Source organism: Lissotriton vulgaris, chromosome 5 (assembly GCF_964263255.1).
Source record: "Lissotriton vulgaris chromosome 5, aLisVul1.2, whole genome shotgun sequence".
Classification (NCBI taxonomy): Eukaryota; Metazoa; Chordata; class Amphibia; order Caudata; family Salamandridae; genus Lissotriton; species Lissotriton vulgaris.
In genome coordinates, this window is record NC_141693.1 from 1762011984 (window position 1) to 1762036516 (window position 24533).

Below are 24533 nucleotides of genomic sequence, written 5' to 3' on the forward strand. Positions count from 1 at the left end.
ACCCCTCTGTCACCCGGTATCACACCACACGCGCATTGATAAATCCTGGGGATATTACCCCTCTCGGTCACCCAGTGTCACACCACACACACATTGATAAATTCGGGGCATATTACATATTACCCCTCTCGGTCACCCGGTATCACACCCCTTGTGCATTGATGAATTCAGGGCATATTATATATCACCTCCCTCGGTCACCCGGTATATCACCACATTCAGGGGATATTACATATTAACTCTCTGTCACCCAGTTTCACACCACACGAATTGATAAATTCAGGGCATATTACATATTACCCCTCTCGGTCACCCGGTATCACACCACATGCTCATTGATCAATTCTGGGGATATTACCCCCCTCGGTCACCCAGTATCACACCACACGCGCATTGATAAATTCTGGGGATATTACCCCTCTCGGTCACCCGGTATCACACCACACGCGCATTGATAAATTCAGGGCATATTACATTTTACCCCTCTCGGTCACCCGGTATCACAACCCTTGTGCATTGATGAATTCAGGGCATATTATATATCACCTCTCTCGGTCACCCGGTATCACACCACATTTGCATTGATAAAATCAGGGCATATTATATATTACCTCTCTCGGTCACCCGGTATCACACCACATTCGCATTGATACATTCAGGGGATATTACATATTACCTCTTTGTCACCCAGTATCACACCACACGCATTGATAAATTCAGGGCATATTACATATTACCCCTCTCGGTCACCCGGTATCACACCCCTTGTGCATTGATAAATTCAGGGCATATTATATATCACCTGTCTCGGTCACCCGGTATCACACCCCTTGTGCATTGATAAATTCAGGGCATATTATATATCACCTCTCTCGGTCACCCGGTATCACAGCACATTCGCATTGATAAATTCAGGGGATATTGTCAAATATTCACTCCGCACTCCTTTCTATTAATGTAGCTAGCTGTATAATAATAGTAACACACTTCATATCTGAATTTTCTCTGTTACAAGTATTGCTTAGTGATGTCTTTGTGATACAAAAGGTGCTGTGAGCATCAACAGAACGCCTAAAATCTATTGAATACAATTATTTTCAAGAATCCTTTCCTCGTAACATTGACTTCCGATTTTACTATGCTCTGTTGTTATTAAAGTTATACGAACTGCTAATAGAAACTGTACAGTAAGCTTTTATCTATGCCTATAAACCATGCACAACACCGCAAAGTCCATGCGGAATGAGAAGCTTGCAGCAGTTGCCTATTTGGGTGCGGGAAGTAAATATGAAATTATAAGTGAATAAGAGGGATACGGAGCACAGAGGCAGGAGTCTAGGGGAGCCAGCAAGACACAGAGGTGAACCTGGAAATGAGGGCTGGGTGGGAGTCAGTGGTAATCAGACACATGTAAGCAGGAGGGGAAGAAAGCGAAAAGGTGAATGTCTGCCGCCACCGGTCCCAGTTTCGTGTGGACTGTGCTGTAAAAGCACCCCAAGCCCAGTCTGGCTCATTCTTTGGAACCATGTGTAAAAAGCGAGCAGTGTTCAGTCTGGAGCGGCCACTCTGTTCGGTGGCTAGCCACTGAAGGCTTGGCCTTCAGAGATGAGGCTTCGATTGCCTCTCATTTACGCGGTTTATAGCGCCTCATATCCCGATCATCAATCGAAGCTTCCTGTTCATACAGTGTCTCATACAGTTGCCCTGGTGATTGTAATATCCCATTGACATGCCAAGATGCATGTTTTTGTCCGCTCGCCCCTTCTCTGGCTAACTCGAGCGTTCTACTGGAAACAAGAAACCTTGCTGCTTGGCTTTGTATTGCGCTTTCTTACTCATTCCTTCACCTTTTCCTCGCTATGTTGAGGGCAGGCGGCATCTGAATGCAACCGAGCATCTACAAGGACTAGGATTGTCCCTGCTCAGCCCTCTGCAAGGGCACCGGGGCTTGCAGACCTTGGGAGCAATGAGGCCTCCATTCTATGTACACACTCATGTAAATAGGGGACTGCTTTTTGGATGGGTGGATAATCCTACAAGACAGTTGGTTTTGAACCGTGTCTGAAAATGCAAGGCCCGTCGGTCCCTTGAGTGTTTTCAAGGACAGACTGCTAACTTTTGGGTTGGAAGAGTGCCTGGCTAGCTATCTAGAGAGTTTATAGCCAAACGGGTAGTGTGCTGTTGATGCTATCAAGTAATGAAGAAGTCCTGTTTGTAATGTTGTGGTTTGTGTCTTTCTTTAGAGCATTTGGAGTGGATGGTGAAACTCTGTGGGGGATCAGTTGTGGAACAACCTCATCTATTTGTGCACAATCGGGTAAGTGGTGCTGGCTGATGGGAACACAGTTGTAGATCCATCTTTACAACTCTCTTCATTATCTTTGTTTAAAGTGATTTGCTTTTTTGACTCTTGTCAGGCATGATTTTGTACTGGACTGATTTAGTTCTCACAGTAGGTAATGACGTGTTTCAGTTTTCCCCAAAAATTAATTTTACGATTACTCCAGACCAAGATTTTTCACCTCAATTGCCAATTAAATTGTTGCCTTGTAGCACCTGCAACGACATTTTAAAGTAGTTGATCTTGTTACGAGATTTTGTTTAATTAGATGGAGGAAATATGTGGTCAAAACGCACTCAACCCAGGACAAAACGTTTGTTTAGTATTTTTTTTAGTTTTTTTTCCAGTTTAGTTTCTATGTACCGAATTTTGATGGAAATACCATTTCTGCTCAAATAAAAGAATAAATAAAAAAGGCTGAAATGCTTAAGAGGTTGCTGGTATGCCTAACGTGAGTTGCATAATCCATGCATTCTTGTCTGTTTTATGAAATTGCGATGTTATTTTGATTGTGTGACTGAAGAGGAATTGTTTATTTCGTAACAATGCAAGTATTGTTCAAAACTAATAAATATTTAATTATGTAAATAAACATGTAAGTACATGCACCCACTAAGAAAATACTACAGGTTGGCACAATGGTTTGATTGATTAGGTCTTTACATGTTTAAAATAAATTATACGTATGAATATACTTTGATTAAACTTTAAATGATTGTTGTGTGTTTGTAAAGAGCACTATCACCCGTGTAGGTATCCTGGCGCTATTTCTTTTTTTATCCTGGCACTAAGCAGGTAGACGTGCCAAGCCCTGACAAGGATAGGTAGGTTCATTGAAAAGCCAGGCTTTCAGCTTCTAGTGGAATTCATGAACCGATTTGGTGGCTCCGAGGTGGGGAGTGTAAGGTTTTTTCGTGTTTTAGGAGAGATGTAAGAGAATTCCTGTCCTCCTGTTATGGTTCCCTATATTTGTGTGATCCGTGCAAATTGGAGTCCTATTGTGTGGAGATGTCTGGGTGGTTGATGGAATGAGTTGTGATTTTTCAGGTTGGTGGGGCCTAAGTTGTGTAGTGCCTTGAATGTGTATGTGAGTAGTTTGAAATTAGTGCATTGATGTAAAGGGAGCCAAAAGAGCTCTCGGAGTTGTGGTGTGATGTGAGTTCTATGTGGGAGGTTGAGGATGAGTCTGACTGCCAAGTTCTGCATGGTTTGTAGTCTTCTGGGAGTTGTTTTGTGATCCCTGCATAGTGTGTTTCTTTAGTCCCAGCTTGCTGGCAACTAGGACATGTGACAATTTTTTCTGATGTTTGTTTGGAGCCATTTGAAGATCTTCCTCAGCATCTTTAGGGTGTTGAAGCAGGATGCAGTAATTGTGTTGATAAGCGCAGTCAAGTCCACTTTGATGTTGATAATGACTGCAAGGTTCCTGTGTGTGGATCAGAGTTCGGTTGGCCACCAGTTGGACCCACAAGACGAGGTGTTCTTGCCAAAGAATACTACTTCTGTCTTTTCTGTGTTATGCTTGAGACAGCTGGCTTTAATCCAGTTAGCGACTTCAGTTATGAAGAGGGTGAATGTGTAATTTGCGTTGAGGGTCTTGTCTGGGAAAATTAACATCTTTACAACTGATCTACAGACCTATTATTTAGGATTAATAAAAAATTGCTGTGTTTTTGCTCTTTACGCTTTGCTATGTAAAGTCTCTATCTCTTTGTAATAACACATATAGACAATGTGTTTCTACACAGTAACAACATTGCCTATCGGGCATGAGGAGCGTCGGCCACTCAGCTACTAGCACAGGATGATGTTATGCAATGCCATAGAGTTATGATGAGCCAAGACAGCGTTTACATTCTTTAATGTCCAGAAGAATATTTCAAAAAGTAAACCAACATTGGCATAGCCAATAGGTCTTGCCTTTTGGCCCTTATAAGTGTTTAGCCATGCAGCACATTATCCTGGGATAAATACACTACAACGTAAATTAAGCAATGGTATACATGTGTGTTTATATTTAAATATATTTAACCCGTCTCTAATAACACTCGATTTTAAACATGGTAAGTGAATTGCTAGGATAATTTGGTGTGTTACGACAAAAAGATAATATTTTTCAGAGAAAAAAAATATTTACCAGGGGGGTTACTTCTTTAAAGTGGTGACTTAATAAATTAACCTGGCATAAAGAGGTGGCAGTCACTGATGTAACAAAGGCTAAACCATTGAAAATAAGAACAGGAAGTGCCTCATGTATGCCACTACCATCAGCCTGTCCAAAGGTGTGCTACTGACCTCGAAAGGATGAAAGGTGAACCCGCAGGGATTTGAACTTTTGACCATGAGGTCAAACACTAATTTTTACAGTCCGAGTCACCGGACCTGGCTCCTGAGTAACTTGGCTCCACTTTCGTTTTGCTTTAGAAACCCTGTCACTACCACGTTCTTGAAATGCTGCAGTTTCTGCAACAGGTTATGCTGGAGAATGGGATACGCTATTGAAATAGCCTGTTTGAAAAGCACCCAGGCTCGTATGAACTGGAACCTTTTGAAGAGGGAAGTGAATAAAATAAACTCTTCACTAGGTACTCATTGTGAGGATATAAAAAGACTTTCCACCATTATAATCTCTGTTTTTGCATTTTGATCAGTTCACCTCATCCAAGCTTCATTTTTTTTAGCCAGTGGATATTTCTGCAAACCTTACGTTCTGTTCCAAGGATTTCAGCTCATACACAGAACTGTGCACAGAGACCTAGGACATTAGTGAATTGTGGTGTACCAGAAACTCACCTCAGTACCTAGAAAACCCCAACCAGCTAGCATCAGTGTCACATTAGCTCTTCGTTCTATAGCAAAGTAACCAATGATTAGACAACCTAGAACATGCGACTTAGGACCATCTCAGGAATGGTGGGAAGTGAGAACACTCTTTTGTTATACTCTCATACAAGTCCACAACAGGAGTAAAACAGGAGACACTGTAAGGTTAAAATATTTTTTTTAACAACGTGATCTCATGCGCAGTATTTTAGTCAACATAAGCAGACATATGATTAACACCTTGGCTGCTAGAGGTATTCTCCCCCGGTGCTGCATTCCCAGATTTACCATTGTTCATGACGAGCTCAGCTCGTCATCAGCACAGCTCAACCGTGCCTCATGACGAGCTGAGCTCGTCATGAGCATCGAAGGGGTTAAGAATAGTATGGTCAGCATGGTTACAATTCCATAAATACAAAAGGAGGAATCATATTACAATGATAGTGCAAACAGGTTATATAGCGTCTGGGTTTAATACCCACCCTCTATAGGAACTATGTATTATAAACTAAAGAAGGTCTCTTGGGCCTGTTTTGGGGGACCCCATTACCTTTCCGCTCAGTAGGAGTAAATTATATCTGGATCAGCAAGGCTCTCTGCATCCCTGGAATCTTCCAAGTGTGTGAAATCATGGCAAGTGTGCTATGCTAAAGGCACCAGAATCTTAATTGGCTCGCAGCTGCCAAAATGTTGTGTCTAGAATGTGTTACACGGACATGCCGTTAAACAGCTCACATGTTATGATAACCTTGACGGCTCAGCACTCTCTGTACAGACTAGGGGCACGATGTATGTCTTGAGATGTCGAAAAACAAACCTTTTCTTGTGTAGACCTTCGTGAAGGCTCACATACAAAAACAGCTATACAGTGTCGTGTGCAAAAGCAGCAAAAAGTAAAATGGTGTTTAAACTTCTAATAAGCCATGCTAACATAACATGCACACAAAAGTAGGCCCTAAACCATACTACAGTTTCATTATTTTGGGTCAGTTTAAATGAGCCAGTCCACGTCTCCAATGCAAGAAAGAACAATGCTTGAGACATAGTGTGTCATGGCGCTCTTTGCGCATGTGTAATTCACCCATCCACAGCAAACCTTAGACGTGTTACTGCCACCTTGAACATGTTCAGTAAGATAAAGGGAAGCAAATAGTCACAACTATTTGGAGAACATACATCAAGGTGCATGTATGCAAGAAATATACCAATACAGAGGGCTGCACAAAATTAGCACACCCAGTAGGCTCTGGTATTTCTACTGCATGTTAGTGAGCCATGATCAGCTGTGACCCTTGGATATGAACATACAGACACCTAGATTTAGAGGTCTAGCACACCCCCTCAACAGATGTAAGAGCAGACGATGGTTGTGGCTCTTATTTTCTCTTGGAGTGCACTGCTAACTGCACAGTTAATAACGGTGACTTACAGTTTGCACAGTCCCCTCTATTAGTTCATAACAGAGCTTTGAACCTGGCCGCGTGTTGCTGCTCTCCTTATCCCTCAGGTCAGCTAGCCATCCTTCGCTGCACCGCAGTTGCCCCTACCCGCGCTGTACCTGCTCCTGTGCTGCCCTGCCCTGCACAGCACAACCGCTGGCCTCTCAGTCCCAATGGCAACCAGCACCAGCGAGACTCTCGCCTGCAGCCGGCATCAGCAGAATCACAGGGCTACTGTCGGTGGCAGCACCTCCGACACCCCTGAGAAGTCTGCGGATTCCACCTCGGGAAGACTAGCTTGCACAGCTGCGAACAAGAGAGAGCTCTTATTCACCCAAAATGCGCTAGCAGATGCACTTGTCGTGTCTATGTTTTTTAAACATTCTAAGCTGTCTCTTGATGCTTCACATTTGATACAGCGGCTGTCACTGGTCTCTCACTGCCAATGGCAACCCGCACTACCGAGACCAACACCTGCAGCCGGCATTTGCAGAATCACTGGGCTACTCTCTGCGATTCACAGGTAGCACGGATGGGAAGGTTGGAAAGGATGTACCGCCAAACCATGGCCCTTGCCTTCCTCTTCATTGTCTTTCAGTGACTGGCAGCTTAATAATCAGGTTTCCTCATTATTTCTGATAATTTCCTAGCACCAAACCTTACTTTCATTCGATTTGTAGGACAGGATGTTGCACAATATGTCCTGGTATATAAAGGAATATAAACTGAAAAACTGAATGAATGGTTTGATGACTGAAAGTACAAGAGAAGGAGAGATGTTGAATGAAAACGTGTTATGGATGAGGATGCCATTTAGTCCTAGCAGTATCTGTGGAATAAAACTGATGTAAGTAAGCCATGCCATGCGCTAATATGTCCTGGGTGCGTGTGTGTAAATTTACAATAAGGTGTGTCATTAGTCGCTACTAAGATCATTAACTCCTCAGTGGGTCCATTGACTGTTTTTATCTTTCACTCGATCTGCTGCATGACTGCTGTGCTCCACCTCGCATCTAGAGGAATCTCACTTATGCAGTGTGTGTTATACAGTTACACATACACGTTATATAAAAAAACAGAATAGACCCAGAGACCAGGTGGCCATAGATCCAATCTGCAAAACGTTCAACCTTGTCATGGATGGTGAGTTCCACCCAAGCCCCGCTATCCCTGTTCATGAACACCTTGATGGCATTGGCGGGTGCAGTGTGCACAGAGCATCAGTGTGGTTGTGCAGTGAACCGACTGTGCTCGTGTCCTGTGCACAGCACCTACATGGTACGCTGATCATAGTGCTTGGCTGCAGTCCAGGGGGCTGAGGCCAGTGTTTGCAGCACTAACTTGTAGATTGGATACGTCCAGGTGTAGACTTTAGCTATACCAGTATCCCCTGTGGAGAGGGCATGGCCCTCCACCAAGCTCTGTCCGCACCACACACCAGACACGCTGCTAGTGAAGACGCTGTGCATGTCGGACACAAGTGGGCCCTGCGTGTCCCTGTCCAGATCGCTCAGGTGTCACGTGCCTGGTGATGTCATTTACAGATTCATTTGTGATGAGATGAACAGTACATCTGTGAGTTGTGGCTGCAGAGCGTACCAAAACTGGTTTCTCTTGGGGGTGTTGTTTTTTCTGAACCTAATATGGTTTTCCTTTAAGCAACTACTTATTTCAACTGATGTTATTTCCGGCAATTTTATATTTTTAAAAATATATAAAGTTGCTTAGACTATGAACTTAGAAGAAAACCCTAAGGCCCCCGAATGAAAGCTGTTACTGACTATTTAGAGTTTTATACTTATTTACTTTAATGAGCCATATTGGCGAGTTGCGTAAACTGACACTGCTTGTCAAGATCTACAGGGCTTTGCTCTGTGCACGGTACACCAGGGCATAGCACAAGGGAATGGGGGCCGTGTGCACAGTACATATGTACCCACAGTGCATGGCCGCATGCCTCTCCTTTCCCAAATGCTTGTACTTCTCTCATATTGTGGTTAAGGAGATGGCATGGTTAGGCCACACCTCAGTAAGCATACATTAGCTTAAAACTAAACCAACCTCTGGGCAAGCCTGACCTTTTATAGCTCTAGTCAGTACCATTTAAGTATCTAAAAGCTTCTCATTAAATGTCTTTGTAGAAAGAAGCCAAAGAGCAGTGAAGGTTCTGCATGAAATATATATGCGGTGCCATGTGGGCATATCAGGGGGCTGCAGTGAAGGAAGGAGACATCTGCTGGTTCAGGTGCTGTAGTAAACATGCAGCACAGCGTTGTGTGGCCAGTGACCCAGGAAAGAGGACAGGATGGGGTTGGCTGGTGCATGGGCTGCTCCCACCTTTTAAGGCCCAGCTGAGACTTTTCACATACATTGCCACCTTTTCATTGTTCATCAGTTGATATGAATTTATGATAGGCAGTTGTATCAATGTCTCTAGTAATGTGCAGAATTGTAATTTGAAGTGCCTCAATGTGTTACGGATTCTTAGAGTTTAAGATTCTGGGGCAAATATAGTGAGCATTTTTCTTGCCCAGAATCATAACATTTAGTCAAGTGGGAAAGCTATAGTTAAAACCCAGATTTCCTGGTACCAAAATCTGCAACTTAGATTAAGAAGTGGGTATGGGTTATAGCACCGGCTTCACCACATGAGCAGATTATGAGAAAGTAGGCAACTACAAAATCAGATTCCTCTTCTGTGCAGACTGAGGCTGCTTTGAAACAGTAATAGTATTAAGGGCCTTTATTGCGAGTTTGGCGGTCCTCCAAAGCTGTGGTGCACCGGCCCAGGTCGGGCTGGCTGTGCTGAGGCGTTCTCATTTTTAGGAGAGCCTAACATGCAGACCGCCACCTGAGAGTGCCTGCAGCTCATTACTGCACAGTGTGGCATGCACCATGTCGTGCCTACCACACTGTGCAGGAACAGGGGTGCAATTTCAGGGGTACACATGTGCCCCCCTGCATGCAGCCCTAGTCCCAAGAGCAGTAGGGCCCAATTAGTTGCCTCCATGACCCCCTTTCATGGTGGGTTCACTGCCATGAAAAGTGCGCTGGACAGGAGCTCCTAACATGCTTTGTGACACCCCCAGCATATTAGTGCTCCTTACCGCTTCACGACTGGCGCAGGATCCCGGATCCCCGGCAGACACAGCAATCCTTTGGCAGTCTGACCGCCACACCCTTAAAACTGCGGGTGGGCCCGCAGTGTGGCAGTGGTTGGACCGCCATCATGAACCGCCTGTGGACCGCCGTAATTGTAATAAGGCCCTTAGTGTAATGTTACAATACACCACAGTGCATTTAGGCAAATGTATATTGTGGAGATTAAAAGGAAAGGGATTAGAGACCCTTAAATTGAGAAGAACATTGAACTCCCATAATAGGACTGAAAAATAATTGTTAAAGCCTGCTTCTGGAGATTTATATTTGATTTCATCAAGAGCTCTGCCCTGAAATGAGAACACAAAGCAGCAGTCCTTGTGTGGAAATATTTCTCAAAGATGTGGGTGCTGGTCAGAAGATGTGGCTGAAGAGGGCGCATCTGCCTGACCAGCGACGCGCACTACCTACCCAACCAATGCCTCAAACTAAGCCGGTTGAGGCATTGGTTGGTTGGGGAGATCTGCACGTTTCCTTGCAGTCTTCTCTACTACAGTTAAGTTTATTTCACAAGTGTGATTTCAATGTAAGCCTGCTTGTAACATAACAGCTGCTGTGCAAGATACATATTGATACCGTCTTTTTATTTTTTATTTCGAAATCCCTGAAGTCTGCTGCCGTAGTTGTTGTGCAACCCGATGCCTGCCCAAAAGAAACTGACTTTAACGGTAAGACTGCATCACTGTGCTCCTGATGTCCATTTTTCTGATGCCCTTATATGTGTTTGTGTGTAAGAGAGTAATTTGTTTGTTGTTTTTATGTGCCAAATAAATGTGATTGACCGATCAATACAGAAAAACGTATCTGAAAGAAACAGGTTAGAATTAGATTCCTTACCTTAGAATATCCCCAGGCGTCAGACTGGATCCGGGAATGTTTGCGTAGCAATACCCCTGCGCGTCGTTAGGCGTCGTCTCTGGCTCCGCGTCCGTCGTCGGCGTCGTCTGCGCAGGAATTACGTCGTCGGAGTACTTAGACGCCGCCCATGCACGCTGACGTCAGTTCTTTTTTCCGCGCCAGCTAGCGTAGATCCGGAGAAGCTCTACCCCTTACTCACTTTTTGACTAAAACTTTTTGATCCTCTTCAAGTCGTTCTCGACTCTTTAGGTGCCGGTAGGGATGCCGGGTTCAAACCCTGCTCGAAGTGTAGTCGACTGATGTCGAATACCGACCCCCATCGCCGGTGTCTGCAATGCCTAGGCCTCGACCACGACGACCGATCCTGTTCCGACTGTCGAGCCCTGACGTCGAAGGCTAGGCGGGAGCGGTCCCGCAAGCGGCTCGGGCTCCGGCAGTCGGCCCCGCGCCATTCGAGGTCTGGTCCCACGGGATGTCGAGGGACCGGTCGCGGGGTCGGAGCCCTCGCAGCTCCGGAAGTCGGCATCGGTCTTCTGGTTCCTCCTCAGGTAAGAGGCATGAGAGGTCGGAGCGGCGTCATCGCTCCTCTGACCGCCCCCGACGCTCGCCCGACGCAGCCGGGGTTTTGGGTGGCACCACCCACGCGGCTCCGCCAAAGTCGCTGCCGCCGCATCCTGCCCCATACCTTCGGGTCCCTGAGCAAGATGCGATGCGGGAGGAGATCGAGCAGTACCTCATGGCCATGAGGTCGCTCTCTTCTCCACCGGGCCCCACGGCGCCTTCGGGCCCCGTGGGCCCAGCTCCGGGGCCTAGCGGGTCAGGTGCTCCGGCACCGACGCCGTCGGCGGGTTCAGCCGCCGGCGACTTCGGTCCCGGCGCCGCAGGTCCCGACCGGATCCGGGTCGACCTTACGACCTCACCGGCGCCGTCCCCGAGGGTGTCACCACCGGCGCCGACTTCGGTCGACGCCGGCCCCAGTCCTTCTGTCGTTCCCGTTCAGCCGTCGACACGGCCCCGCTGGGAGCCATATGAGACAGCTCTAGGTACATTCCAGTTCCACAAACGGGCCCCGATTGTTGATCCTGGCTACCAGGAATTGGGTGACGCAGAGGATTGGGAGGGGTCTGTGGACCCTCTGACACAGGAGTGTCAGGACCAAGCGGACTGGACAGTGGAGCTTGGGGAGGCCAGCGGCCTGGACCTCTCTCCAGACACTGGTTTTGTCTCCCCTCCTACCGTGGCTACGGAGGAGGGGGCAGCCTATAGCGTTGTGCTGATGCGGGCGGCTAAGGCCTTAAACCTTACGCTCCCCTCGGCGGCCGTGAGGACTAATCTCCTCACCGAGGTCCTCAAACCGCAGTCAAGCTCGGTTGAGCCTCTGCTGCCGTTCAATGAGGCCTTATGTGACGTTCTGTTGGGCACCTGCTCCAAGCCCGCCTCAGGACAGCCTGTGGACAGGAACGTGGCCAGACGCTACCGCCCGGCTCCGGGTGACCCAAGCTTCCTTCCCACCCCGAGAGCCTGGTTATCCAGGCCTCTAACTCCCAGACCGCGTTCCTGTCGGCTCCTCCCGACAGGGAATCCAATAGGTTTGAACAGTTTGGCAAGAAAGTGTTCTCGTCCCTTAGTCTGGGACTGCGGTCAGTCAACACCACATGCCTCTTGGGCCACTACACCCACACCCTGTGGGACACGGTTGCGGACGTGCTGCCACAATGCCCTGAGTAGGTCAGGGGTAAACTCGCCCAAGCCCTAGTGGAGGGTCGAGATGCGGCACGATACTCTATCCGGTGCGGACTGGATACCACCGATACACTGGGCAGAGCGATGGCTACGACAGTGGCGGTTCGACGCCACGCCTGGTTACGGTGCGCCAATTTTTCAGCTGATGTCCAGGCTACTCTTCTAGACATGCCGTTTGATGGCCGTCGCCTGTTTAGCGACCAGGCAGACCACGCGCTTGAGCGCTTTAAGGACTCCAGGGCTACGGCCAAGTCATTGGGCCTCTCGGCCCCGCGCCAGCAGTCGGGTGCCTTTCGCTCCTTTCGTGGCCAAGGAAGGGGTGCCCCACACGTGCCGCCAGCCACACGCCGCCCGACAGAATCTTCAGCGCGGTGGCGGCCGTGGAAACCGCCGGGGAGGCAGTCGGGGACAACGGCGAGGCCAGTCCCACCCGCTCCCGCAGCATCCGCCTCAAAACCTCCCTAGTCCGAGTTTTCAGGACCATGTGACGCCAGTGGGGGGCAGGGTCCGCCATCACCTCTTTCACTGGTGCACCGTCACATCGGACAGGTGGGTGCTGCAAATCATCCGAAGAGGCTACTCCCTCCCCTTCGACCCCTCCAGCCATGAAATATTCCTCGTTGAAAAATACATTGTCCACAATGCACCATGGACGATATTGACCTGTTCCTCCTCACCAATGGTGGAACGAGCGATCACGTGATTCGCTGACCTGGAATTATACAACTGAACCCTAGGAGGCGGCTTGTTCTCGAACAACCAAGCGAGAAACAAGCTCCATTGAATGCCACGCGCCTTATGCGGAATTCGGTGAGTGATCACAAGTAACCTTAAATATTTGAATTCATGACTGGAGTTTTGGGAATGCGGGACTCATTTCAGCCCGTGTGTCTTTCCAGCTTTCCACCACGATTGTCTTTGAAACACGATAAACCAGTTGCAGTCTGTAAGCATGCACCAATTACTGACTGAGTAACTGTTGTGTTTACCCATAACACATTCTGCACGTTTAGTAATTGACCAGACGAGTAAAATCGTTTTAATTATTTCAGAAAGAAAGAATTGAGAGGACCATAACTCATTTCCATTTGGAGTTATTAGAATACCGTTTGCGTAAGGTAATTTTCTTTCCTTTGCGTAAATGGTTCTTATTGACTGTAAGTCATATGGATTTAATAAGGGTTTGATACTTTGTTGCAGACTGGTAACCACTGCGTAGAAGAATAATCAAAAGCCAAAACTTTACTCTGGCAACACACAGGTATGTGGCTATATATCAAATTAATGACGAAGTCAGTTGCTAGGGGCACCTGAGAAGGTATTTTAAAACGTCCTGAATTGTTTTTCTTTTGTCAAAAACAGTTGTCAAAGACAAGACTAAACCAGCCCTGATGAGAGTTTGGTAACTTGAAAAGCCAGAACTCGAAACGCGTCGGCTATGTGAGATTCAAGCTTTGACTAGATGTTGGACACCTAAAGTATCAGGATTAGTTGCTCTTTGGGTGTTAGGAATTTTTCTCGATTTTATTGATTTAATTCGCAATGCAATGAGATTGAGTATATATGCACATAAACAGCTTTTTTTGACATGCTTAATAATTTGGAATGTATTGATGTATTGAATTTCTTCATGTGTCTAAATGTATTGTTAATTTATGTGGAGATTTATGTATAATATGAAATAATTGAGTTTTGTGTCATTTTGGTTTGTATTAATGTGATATTTTGTTCGGTTGATGATGTGTTCCTAGTGTGGCCAAACAAATATCGATCCTTTTTTTCTACGAAAATAAATCAAAATAAAGAGGCAAAAATCATTGCCAAGATAGACATAATTAATTTTGTTCATCTTTTGTCTTGATCGGAAATCCGATCTTAAATGAATGGAGGTGTGGGTAAACTTTCCTATTCACTGAAATCACACCTGTGTCCCTCCCAAAAGCTCCTCTTCATCGGAGCTGTTCTGGACTCTGCGCAGTTTCAGGTTTATCATCCCGAGCAGCGAGTCCGGGATATTTAGGCTCTGATTCCGATCTTTCAGCTTTTATCCCGGGTTTCGGTCAGGTTGACGCTGCGGCTCCTTGGGCTGATGGCTTCCTGCATCCTTCTGGTGCATCACGCCCGGTGGCGGATGCGGGCTCTGCAGTGGGACCTTAAGTTTCAGTGGGCGCAGCATCAGGGCAACCTGTCCGACCATGTCCTGATCACGGACCGCGATTGGGTCAGCGGCAGATCCCTCTCCCTTCCCCAACCGGAGCACGTGGTTGTGACGGACGCGTCCCTCCAGGGCTGGGGAGGCCGCGGAGATCAGAGGCCTCTGGTCTCTGGCGGAGTCCCAGCTCCATATCAACCTTCTGGAGCTGCGGGCGATTCGTCTGGCACTGAAGGCATTCCTCCCCTCTGTCTGAGGGAGTGCAGTGCAGGTGTTCACGGACAACACCACCGCCATGTGATACTGCAACAAACAGGGCGGTGTGGGGTCCTGGACCCTCTGTCAAGAGGCTCTGCGCCTCTGGCAGTGGCTGGAACATCAGGGCGTTACCCTGGTGGTTCACCACCTGGCAGGTTCTCTGAACGCCAGGGCGGACGAACGAAGCCGACGGTGCTCGATGGATCACGAATGGCGTCTGAACTCGGACGTGGCGCAAGGCATCTTTCTGGGTGGGGAGAGCCTTGGTTAGATCTACTCACCACCGAAGAGAACGCGGATTGTCATCAGTTCTGCGCGTTGGAATTTCCAAGGCGGCACTCGCTCGGCGACGCATTTCGTCTAGAGTGGAGTTGCGGTCTGTTATACGCTTTTCCGCCTATACCACTTCTGCCCAAGTGCTGAAGAAAATCAGGCGCGACCGGGCCCAAGTCATCCTTGTGGCTCCGGACTGGGCTCGAAGGTACTGGTATCCCGAGCTACTCAATAAGTCAGTCGGTCCCCCGATCCATCTGCCTCTTCAGGAGGACCTTCTGTCGCAGCAGCAGGGGACGGTCCTCCACCCGAACCTGTCTAGTCTCCACCTCCATGCTTGGAGATTGAGCGGCGGCAGTTGAGGCCATTTGACTTGCCTCCTGAAGTCTGTAATGTTATTCTGGCAGCCAGGCGTCCCTCCACAAAGTCGGTATATGCCTGCCGGTGGAACAAATTTGTGGCATGGTGCACAGCAAAGGCTGTGGATCCCCTTTCCGCCCCTCTCTCTGAAGTTCTTCTCTTCCTTCTTTCTCTTGCCCAGCAGGGCTCTGCTCTGGGCACTATCAAGGGCTACCTTTCTGCCCTTTCGGCCTTCCTAAGGCTACCTCATCAACCTTCTTTGTTCAAGTCCCCTATAGTAACTCGTTTTCTGAAGGGCATCACACACATGTTTCTACCTGTTCCCTTTGTGATGCCTCAGTGGGACTTGAACCTGGTTCTTACTTTCCTGATGTGCGCTCCCTTTGAGCCACTTCGTTCTTGTCCTCTCCGTCTTCTCACCTTGAAGACAGCTTTCCTGGTTGCCATCACCTCTGCCAGGAGAGTGAGTGAGCTCCAGGCTCTATCTTGCAAACCCCCTTTCCTGTCTGTGCATCCGGACAAAGTGGTGTTGCGTACAAAACCATCTTTCCTGCCCAAGGTAGTCTCTGCTTTCCACATCGGGCAGTCCATCACCTTGCCCTCCTTCTTCCCTCCTCCGCATCCCTCAACGGACCCAAAACGTCCGCTTTAATTCTATGTGGATCGCACACGCCAGTTCCGGGTGGATGACCAACTCTTTGTTGGTTACGTGGGTGTGAAGAAGGGACGGACGGTGCATAAACGGACCATCTCTCTGTGGGTCGTCTTACGCATCAAGGCGTGCTACTCCTTGGCTAGAAAGGAGCCTCCAGTTGGGCTGAGGGCCCATTCCACTCGGGCCACGGCGGCTACTACTGCCCCGGGTCGGGGAGTCCCCCTGCAGGACATTTGCCAGGCTGCTACGTGGGCCTCGCTGCACACCTTTGCGAGGCACTACTGCCTGGACAGTCAACCGGAGGGATGGCTTCTTTGGCCGTTCCGTCCTCCAGGACTTTCTGGTGTGAGTATTGGTTCGCAGACCCACCACCCGGGTTGGTATTGCTGGGGTATCTATTCTAAGGTAAGGAATCTAATACTAACCTATTTCTTTCAGATGAACAAGTTACTTACCTTCGGTAACAATATATCTGTAAGAAACAGTAGTTAGTATTAGATTCCTTACCGCCCCACCCATCCTCCCCGTTCTGCGAACTGATACCTAGGGTTAAGGTCATCCCCTTTCAGGGCCCTAGTTTCTTGGCACCAGTGTTGGTTCTAGCATGGCTCTGCGTATCTGGCGCGGAAAAGCTGTGTCTAAGAACTGACGTCAGCGCGCATGGGCGGTGTCTAAGTACTCCGACGTCATTCCAGCGCAGACGACGCCGACGACTGACGCGGAGCCAGAGACGACGCCTAACGACGCGCAGGGGTATTGCTACACAAAAATTTCCAGATCCAGTCTGACGCCTGGGGCTATTCTAAGGTAAGGAATCTAATACTAACTACTGTTTCTTACAGATATATCGTTACCGAAGGTAAGTAACTTGTTCTTTGTGACCAATAATTTAAGCCACTATAAAATCCTGTGGTACAAACAAGTTTAAATAAAATACTTTAGACTTACAAAACCATTTTTGTATTCCCGATTCTTTGTCAAGCAAAGCAGCCATAGATGCCATTCTTGCGGTACTGTAAAAAATGTGATCAAATCTTGTTCAAAGATGGCTCCTTTATAAAGTAGTTCCACTATCATACTTGATAACATCCGCCCATCTGGGAACTCCTACTGCATCCTTACAGCTCTGACTAGCGCAGTTTAAAAGCTCAGTCCTGCCCACAGCCGCACTTTACCACTTGCATTAGGTAAGTGATAAATGTGTGCGGATTTGGGCCTATTATTTCCCCATTAAGGGGTAAACGCCAAGATGTGTAGCTGGGATTCCTGGGCCCACATGTTATTCCCCATTCTGGGAGAAATAACTTGTAATCCACATCAGATCATGGGGCGATGCCGTCCGTAATTGTTAATTGGAGCTCCAGTGTCTCCCTGCGGAGTTAACAAGGAAGTTGCAATGAGGCTGTTAGAAATTGTAACCACATTACACTTCTTCAATTCAGGTGATTCGCTTGGGTAACTGCGAATAAGGCTTGCTTCTGAGAATGGGCTAAAATTACCATTTGGCAGTTCCCAACTAAGTCCATCCAAGTAAAGTTCCTTTCAGTGGCAGATCTATGGCGATTACGACACCAGAAAGAGTGTGTTTAGTTCACCATCAGCTAGTTTTCCAAATCTTTTTCCTTCAAACCGCCATTTGAAAAGATAGTCACCCTCAGTTGTTTTTGCAATCCGCCTTTCCTCAAGCAGCCATTTTTTAGAAATACTTCATCATTCTTCTAAATAGTGTAACTCCAAAGACTCATTTTGAAGGGTAGGGTGTGATTCACATTACTTGTTGTGATAAAAAGGCTAAAGTTGCCTTAAAAGATTCTTTGTAATTGAGGAAATTAACAGCTCAAAAACCTATCAGCAAAAATTATATGACGAGAGTCAAATGGTGTGTAAAATGTTAGCGGGGCAAACAAAAACCAAACAGGAATAAGCTATAATTATGGAGATTATCATTCCTAAAACACAAAATATAGTCGGAGACAAGGATGAGATAGCCCACGACATATGAGGTAGGGCTAGACCGTATTCAGATATTTTGATGAAGTCCATCTCCCTGTGTTACCTACCCAATTATCGTATAAACTCGTGAGTGAAATTTTAGATTTAGAAATTCGGGATACAGTGAAATTAATTACCGGGGAAAAAGCATGTGGAGCCGATGGGCTCCCAATCGAATTTTATTAAAACTTTGTCTAAGAATTGACTCCCTTCTTGGCTAAGCTATTTAATGCTTTTAAATTGGGAGAATTGGTTCCTTCGAGCTTTAAGGAGTCCATCATAGTTAGTTTTGTCAGTCCATCACAGTTAGTTTTGTCAAGAACGGAAAGAACGAGAAGGACGTCAATTCATACAGGCCGATCAGCCTTCTCAACGCTGATTTTAAGATCCTAATGAAAATATGGGCCCAGCGCTTCTCCCCGATCACCCAGGCATTAATTCACTCTGATCAGTCTGGCTTCGTTCAGGGGAGATCTATGGCCTCAAACACCGGATTTTTAATACATGCGTTAAACTTTGTTTCTAATAATAAAATTCCAACTTTAATCTCAAAGGTTGACGCCGAAAAGGCTTTCGACCTGGTGAATTGGGATGCTCTATTTATCGGTTTGTTAAAGTTTGGTTTTCCTGATAGAGTAATTAATATGTTGAAAAATATTTACCACAATGCACAATTAAGGGTGGTAGTTAATGCCAACTCGATAGGGACAGTAAATATCAATAGAGGTACCAGGCAAGGGTGCCCGATGTCCCCCATCCTGTTCACTTTTCTTATCGAGCCACTAGCAACAAAAATACGTGAGAATCCAGAAATTAAGCCACCCGTAGCAGGAATGGCTAAAATCAAACTATTCGCTGACGACATTATTTTATATCTACATCCTGATAGATTAAATCTTGATCAAGCATTAGGCGAATTTAGTCAGTTTGAACTGATTGGTGGATATAAAATCAGCCAGAATAAAACAGAGGTGCTGGTAATGAATTCAGATTGCAATTTTCTACCTATGAATTTAATACCACAAGCCTTAAAAAAAGAACCAATCCGGTACCTAGGCATTTATGTTTCCAATCAGTTTAATCTATTATTTAGCCTGAACTGCTTGACACCGCAAAACAAAATTAAAATGTTGCTGGAGAAATGGACTCTATTACCATTGACCTTGATTGGCTGCGGTGCACTTGTAAAAATGTTGATTCTTCCTTTATTGATTTTTCTCTTTTTAAACGTACCGCTAAGGATCAATTCCTTCTACTTCAGAGAGATCGACTCCATGATCAGGGGTTTTGTTTGGAATAAAAAGGTTTCAAGGGTGAAATTGAGTACACTTCAGTTGGGAACTACACAAGGGGCCCTAGCTTTACCAAATATACGTACGTACTATATGGCAGCGATAATGGACCTCACAGCACGTTTATTGAAGTCCAATGGACTATTCGATATGTTTTTTTATGAAAAAATGATTCAGGAGGGAGGTTCACAAGTTCCGTTTTTTTTTTTTTTTTTAAAAAGGCGAAACTACCACAAAAAAAACAGTTATAGGACTATCCGGGATTTTGCTTATATATTACAATTTTGATTTAAGCAGGAAGGGGGTGGTGGGCTGCATTATTTGAAATGATAGGAGTGCAAGATCATGGGGCTTCAAATTCATTCGAACAAGCTCCAAAAGTGGAAAGACTTAGGATTTGGTGATCTAGCTTCTTTTTTTATATCACAGAAACTTATTACTTGGCAAGAGACCCTGGTTAGGTCTGACAATAAATTAAAATTGGGATTTTACTAACTTTAGATTACTAACTTTATAAATAAATATAATTTATTGACAGGCGTAACGCCTCTGGTTACCGCTCTGTATAAAACTAAATTAACGGGAATAGGAAACTGGTATACATTTCTGAGAAAGGGTGAAGATTCTCCCATAGTTGACAAAATCCTGGTTAAAATATCTCAGGAAACCAATTGCTCATTCTCAAGACAGGAATGGGAACGGATCACCCAGCTAGGAGGCAAGGCTCTCCGGGAGGCCAATTTAAGAGAATGTCTTTTCTATCCCGCTGGCTGGCCTATCTAACTCCCAATGCTTTGAATAAATGTTTTTCGGGAGTAGAAAATAAATGTTTTAGATGTAAGCTCTATGAGGGGTGAGATTGGCTTCATATTTTTTATACATGTCCGAAATTGGTGAATTTTTGGTGTAAATTATTTTCCTCAATAAGTCAGGCTATTAACTAGGCAATTGAATCTGAAGCCGAGATCGCTCTCTTTGGCATTTCAACAAAGAGAAATTGTTTGCCATGGGCAGAAGAATCTTATATTGCAATATGCACTTTGGTGGCCCGTTCCCTAATACTTCAAAACTGGAGGTCTGAGGAGGTACCATCCTATTTTAAATGGGTGAATAAGATGAGACGGACTAAACATTTTGAAGAGGCTTATGCCAAAAGAGTGGGATCTATGAAAAAATTCATCAAAAATTGGAAGTACTTTATCAGTAGTGAGTCCACTACCACCACATAGCACTTTAATAGTAACATCATGTCAAAATAAAAGTATAGGTTCGGTAGGGTAATATTTTTGGTTACTTTTGTAATTCGCACTTTGTACTTTTTACTTCTTCGCAGTATTGTGGCACTTTAGCACTTAAGCTCTTTAGCACAATACACTTTATGAATACTACTAGTCCAGGCCAGACATGTCAACATCTTTCTTGTGCTGGGATTTTGTACAAGTAGCTCTGGCCAGATTACAATGGTTTGAATTATTTGCACTTGAGTATTGTGACTGTGGAATTGCGATAGGAAATAGAATGCACTTGGTACTTTTTGGCGACATATTTTTATGCTTTGTTTAAAAATTGTATAGTGATGATTATTCCTGAATGCGATGAAATTATACTGAACTGTTGGATTTTACTTGATTTCACTCAATGTCTACAAAAAACCTCTGGAGTGGTACTATTTTCGATATAAATGTTTTTTATTGCCTTCTGCTTTGCTCAATAAAAAAAAAAAAAAATATTTTTTTTAAATTCAAGTTTAACTAAATAGTTTTTTTCTATTATGGCACCGACACAAACTCATAGAAGTGCCAGTATTGTGGATGCTACTGTTTTGAGTTGAAATATTTAGTTGATCAGCGAGGCCGAATTTACTGAAACTGCGTAGTTACTATCAAGTGATTAACACCCAGTGTTGCTTTTGGACCTGCAGATCTGACTTGTGGAAAGAGCATGTTTGGTTGGTGTGATTGATTTTGGATATGCCCTGTTGCTCGGCATGTGGTCAGTAAGTTCTTCAAATTGCCGTGCAGTTGTGTATGGTTATTGGAAAGGTATATATAATCTGATCATCTCCTGCTTATGGTTCTATCTGTCTCTGAATGATTTCTTTTATGTGCTTTGCGTAGAGAAGATGGGTCCTATGGCTCACAACCACAGTGAACCCCCTTGTGCTTACAAGAAGCAGAAACAAGCATCCTCACTTACATATGAGAATTTTCAATCAATGCTTTTACTAAGCATGTATTCTGATTCTAATTTTTTGATGCTTTTTATATATCATTAATTATGGATTTTTAAAATTTAATTGTTTTGTTATATCGGCAAATTGACTTCCCTTTTTTAAAATTGGAATGTTTTATGGTTACCCTCCCATAAAACAGATTGATTAATATTGGGTTAAAAGCAAGCACCTGTCCTATAAAATAACCTTACAATACATGACCCACATGCAAGACTTTGTCCTATTTCTGTGAGCTAGACTAAATGCAAACATTTGCTACAAATACAGAGACTGATTTCCATTTTGGGCCTGTATAAAGGAAATTATGAGCCACAGATATGTTCTATTAAGGCGTATTAAGCTTGTTTGAAATAACCATACTGAGCTACAAAATGTCACTATTGGTTTGCTGCTGAGCAGTGTAAGCGTAATAGAAAAATATTTAGAGAAAAGTGTTAATCAGTCTTCAGTTTACCCAAGGTTGTCATTGTCCAGGTAATTAGAGCAAGGGCTTCTTGGATTCAATGATTGAATCTGGCAACATGGCAAAAAATACGTGCGTTTCAAAGCGTAGATTTGTTACCAGAATTAGATATTTCTAAGCAGTCGAGGGTCAAGCATGGTTTCTGACACAGTGGGCCAGATCCCAGTAATTAATCAACCAATACATTTGTAGAGCGCACTACATACACATCGAACACAGTTGCCGATGCACTCAATGGTATACAGTGTTAAATAACAATATGCAATAACAAGTGACCAGTGACAGAAGTGTCTAAACAAAAAACTCTCATGATTGGGTAAGTCTTGGAGTCTTTAATTCAGTGAACAGCCAGCCGACACGTGTTTCATCGCAACTCGCGATTACTCAGGGCTAGATGGCTGTATCCAGGTCAAATAGGGTCGCTCAGCTGGTGCTAATTCCAACCCAGCCGGGCTCTTGACCGTGAGGATACTCGGTATGAGTATATATGTAGCTTGATACGTTTATTGGATGACAACGTATGTAATCTCAGTCTCGGAGGTCTCTGTTAATTATCCAGATCCAAAGTAGCCTACCGCCCACGTTAAGCAGAATATCTATGGCGGGAAAGGTTTTCTTGTAATGTTGCTAGTTCTCGCATCAGAGAGCGCCCACGCCGTATCAGGCAGTGGAGCGGCGAACGACGTGTATCTCGTTTGGACCCCCGAGCTGTGTTCCTGTTTGGACCAGGTCCAAACCAGGTCCAAACAGGAACACGGCTCGGGGGTCCAAACGAGATACACGTCGTTCGCCGCTCCACTGCCTGATACGGCGTGGGCGCTCTCTGATGCGAGAACTAGCAACATTACAAGAAAACCTTTCCCGCCATAGATATTCTGCTTAACGTGGGCGGTAGGCTACTTTGGATCTGGATAATTAACAGAGACCTCCGAGACTGAGATTACATACGTTGTCATCCAATAAACGTATCAAGCTACATATATACTCATACCGAGTATCCTCACGGTCAAGAGCCCGGCTGGGTTGGAATTAGCACCAGCTGAGCGACCCTATTTGACCTGGATACAGCCATCTAGCCCTGAGGAATCGCGAGTTGCGATGAAACACGTGTCGGCTGGCTGTTCACTGAATTAAAGACTCCAAGACTTACCCTTCATGAGAGTTTTTTGTTTAGACACTTCTGTCACTGGTCACTTGTTATTGTAAATTGTTATTTAACACTGTATACCATTGAGTGCATCGGCAACTGTGTTCGTTGTGTAGGAGTAGTTTCTGCTGCTCTGTGGAGTGGTTAGGGTTTCTCCACTCGCCGTAATTGCACCTGGACAAGAGTTTGACACATTGTGTGCGTACATACGGGCAGTGCACCCGGAGCGTTTACTGGTCCAAAACCCTTCAGAAGCCTTAGCGCACTACATACCCATGAGGGTCTCAAGGCGCTGGGGGGAGGGGGCCGGGTGGGGAGTGGGGGTGCTCGAATAGCCAGGTCTTGAAGAGTCTCCTGAAGGCCAGCAGGTCCTGGGTCTATCGTAGGTGGATGGGGAAGTTAAGGAGTGGACTCTGATGGTGCCCTTCATTCTGCTATCGAGCAGTTACAGGTTGTATCTTATTCACCACCGGAGGTAGTGAGGATACTACAAGCAAGAAAGACGTCACGTAAATAATTTTTGGGCTAAGTTAATATTCACCCCTTCAGCTGGTCCTTTTATCCAAAATTATAAAATATTTTTTCCTTCTTTTGCACCTTCTTCAAGGCAGCTCTAGACATCCATTCTGAATTATGCATGTATTTTATGATTGCATTCATACTCTCTTGCCTTTTATTTTTCAGCCTTTAAGAGAGAGTACAACGTCACGGTGGTGACCCGGGAGTGGATGCTGGACAGCGTCGCGTGCTACGAGTGCCAACAATTCGACGCTTACCTTTTGTCGGATACTTGACCCCGGCTTTGTTTTTCCTCTCCAAGGACCCGTATGCGTGCCTGTATATAATGTAAAGCTATCCAGACTGTGCAATTCACGAACTCTTTTATTCAACGCTGCTGTTCATTTATTTCCAAGTGCATTAAAGTACCTTGTATAGAATTGTTTGAGCGCATAATTTTATTCCGGGAAGCCGCGTGCAAGGCCTGTTATCGCTGCAGTCAGAAAATCCCGGGTACAAGCAGATAATGGCGCAGCGAGATAAGTAGGGAACGTATTAAGCACTTCCCTTTCAATGCGAGGTATGAATTTGATTTATTTATAGCGCGCACACATCCAGCAAAGCGCACTTGCCCTTGAAGCACGATTCACAAAATACCAAGAAAAGGAACCCACTGGGACAGACACAGGTAGAAGGAAAAATACTGAAATGCAAGTCTTGAGGAGAAATGAGCCGGTGTTTCAAACATGCACACGTTGAATCAAAAGTGATTTTAAATTGAAGTGCAACCCAGGACCAGTCCTAGCATTAACAGAGTGGAATAGGTCGAGGGATGGCCCATAAAAGC

The 24533-nt window shown here is 45.4% G+C and overlaps 1 protein-coding gene across 11 annotated transcripts in view; it reads left to right on the plus strand.

The window, feature by feature from the left end:
* The window catches only part of BRCA1 (BRCA1 DNA repair associated), a 510976-nt gene extending 486850 nt beyond the window's left edge, over positions 1–24126 (plus strand). For all 11 annotated transcript variants that reach the window (XR_015296056.1, XR_015296057.1, XM_086924044.1 and 8 more), the window contains 3 exons: positions 2244–2317; positions 10373–10430; positions 23873–24126. Coding sequence is in view for 9 of the 11 variants with exons in the window: in XM_086924044.1 (XP_086780170.1) it covers positions 2244–2317; positions 10373–10430; positions 23873–23982 (242 nt within the window). In the remaining 2 variants the exon portion in view is untranslated. The remainder of the gene's footprint in view (positions 1–2243; positions 2318–10372; positions 10431–23872) is intronic.
* The last annotated feature ends 407 nt before the right edge of the window (positions 24127–24533 follow it).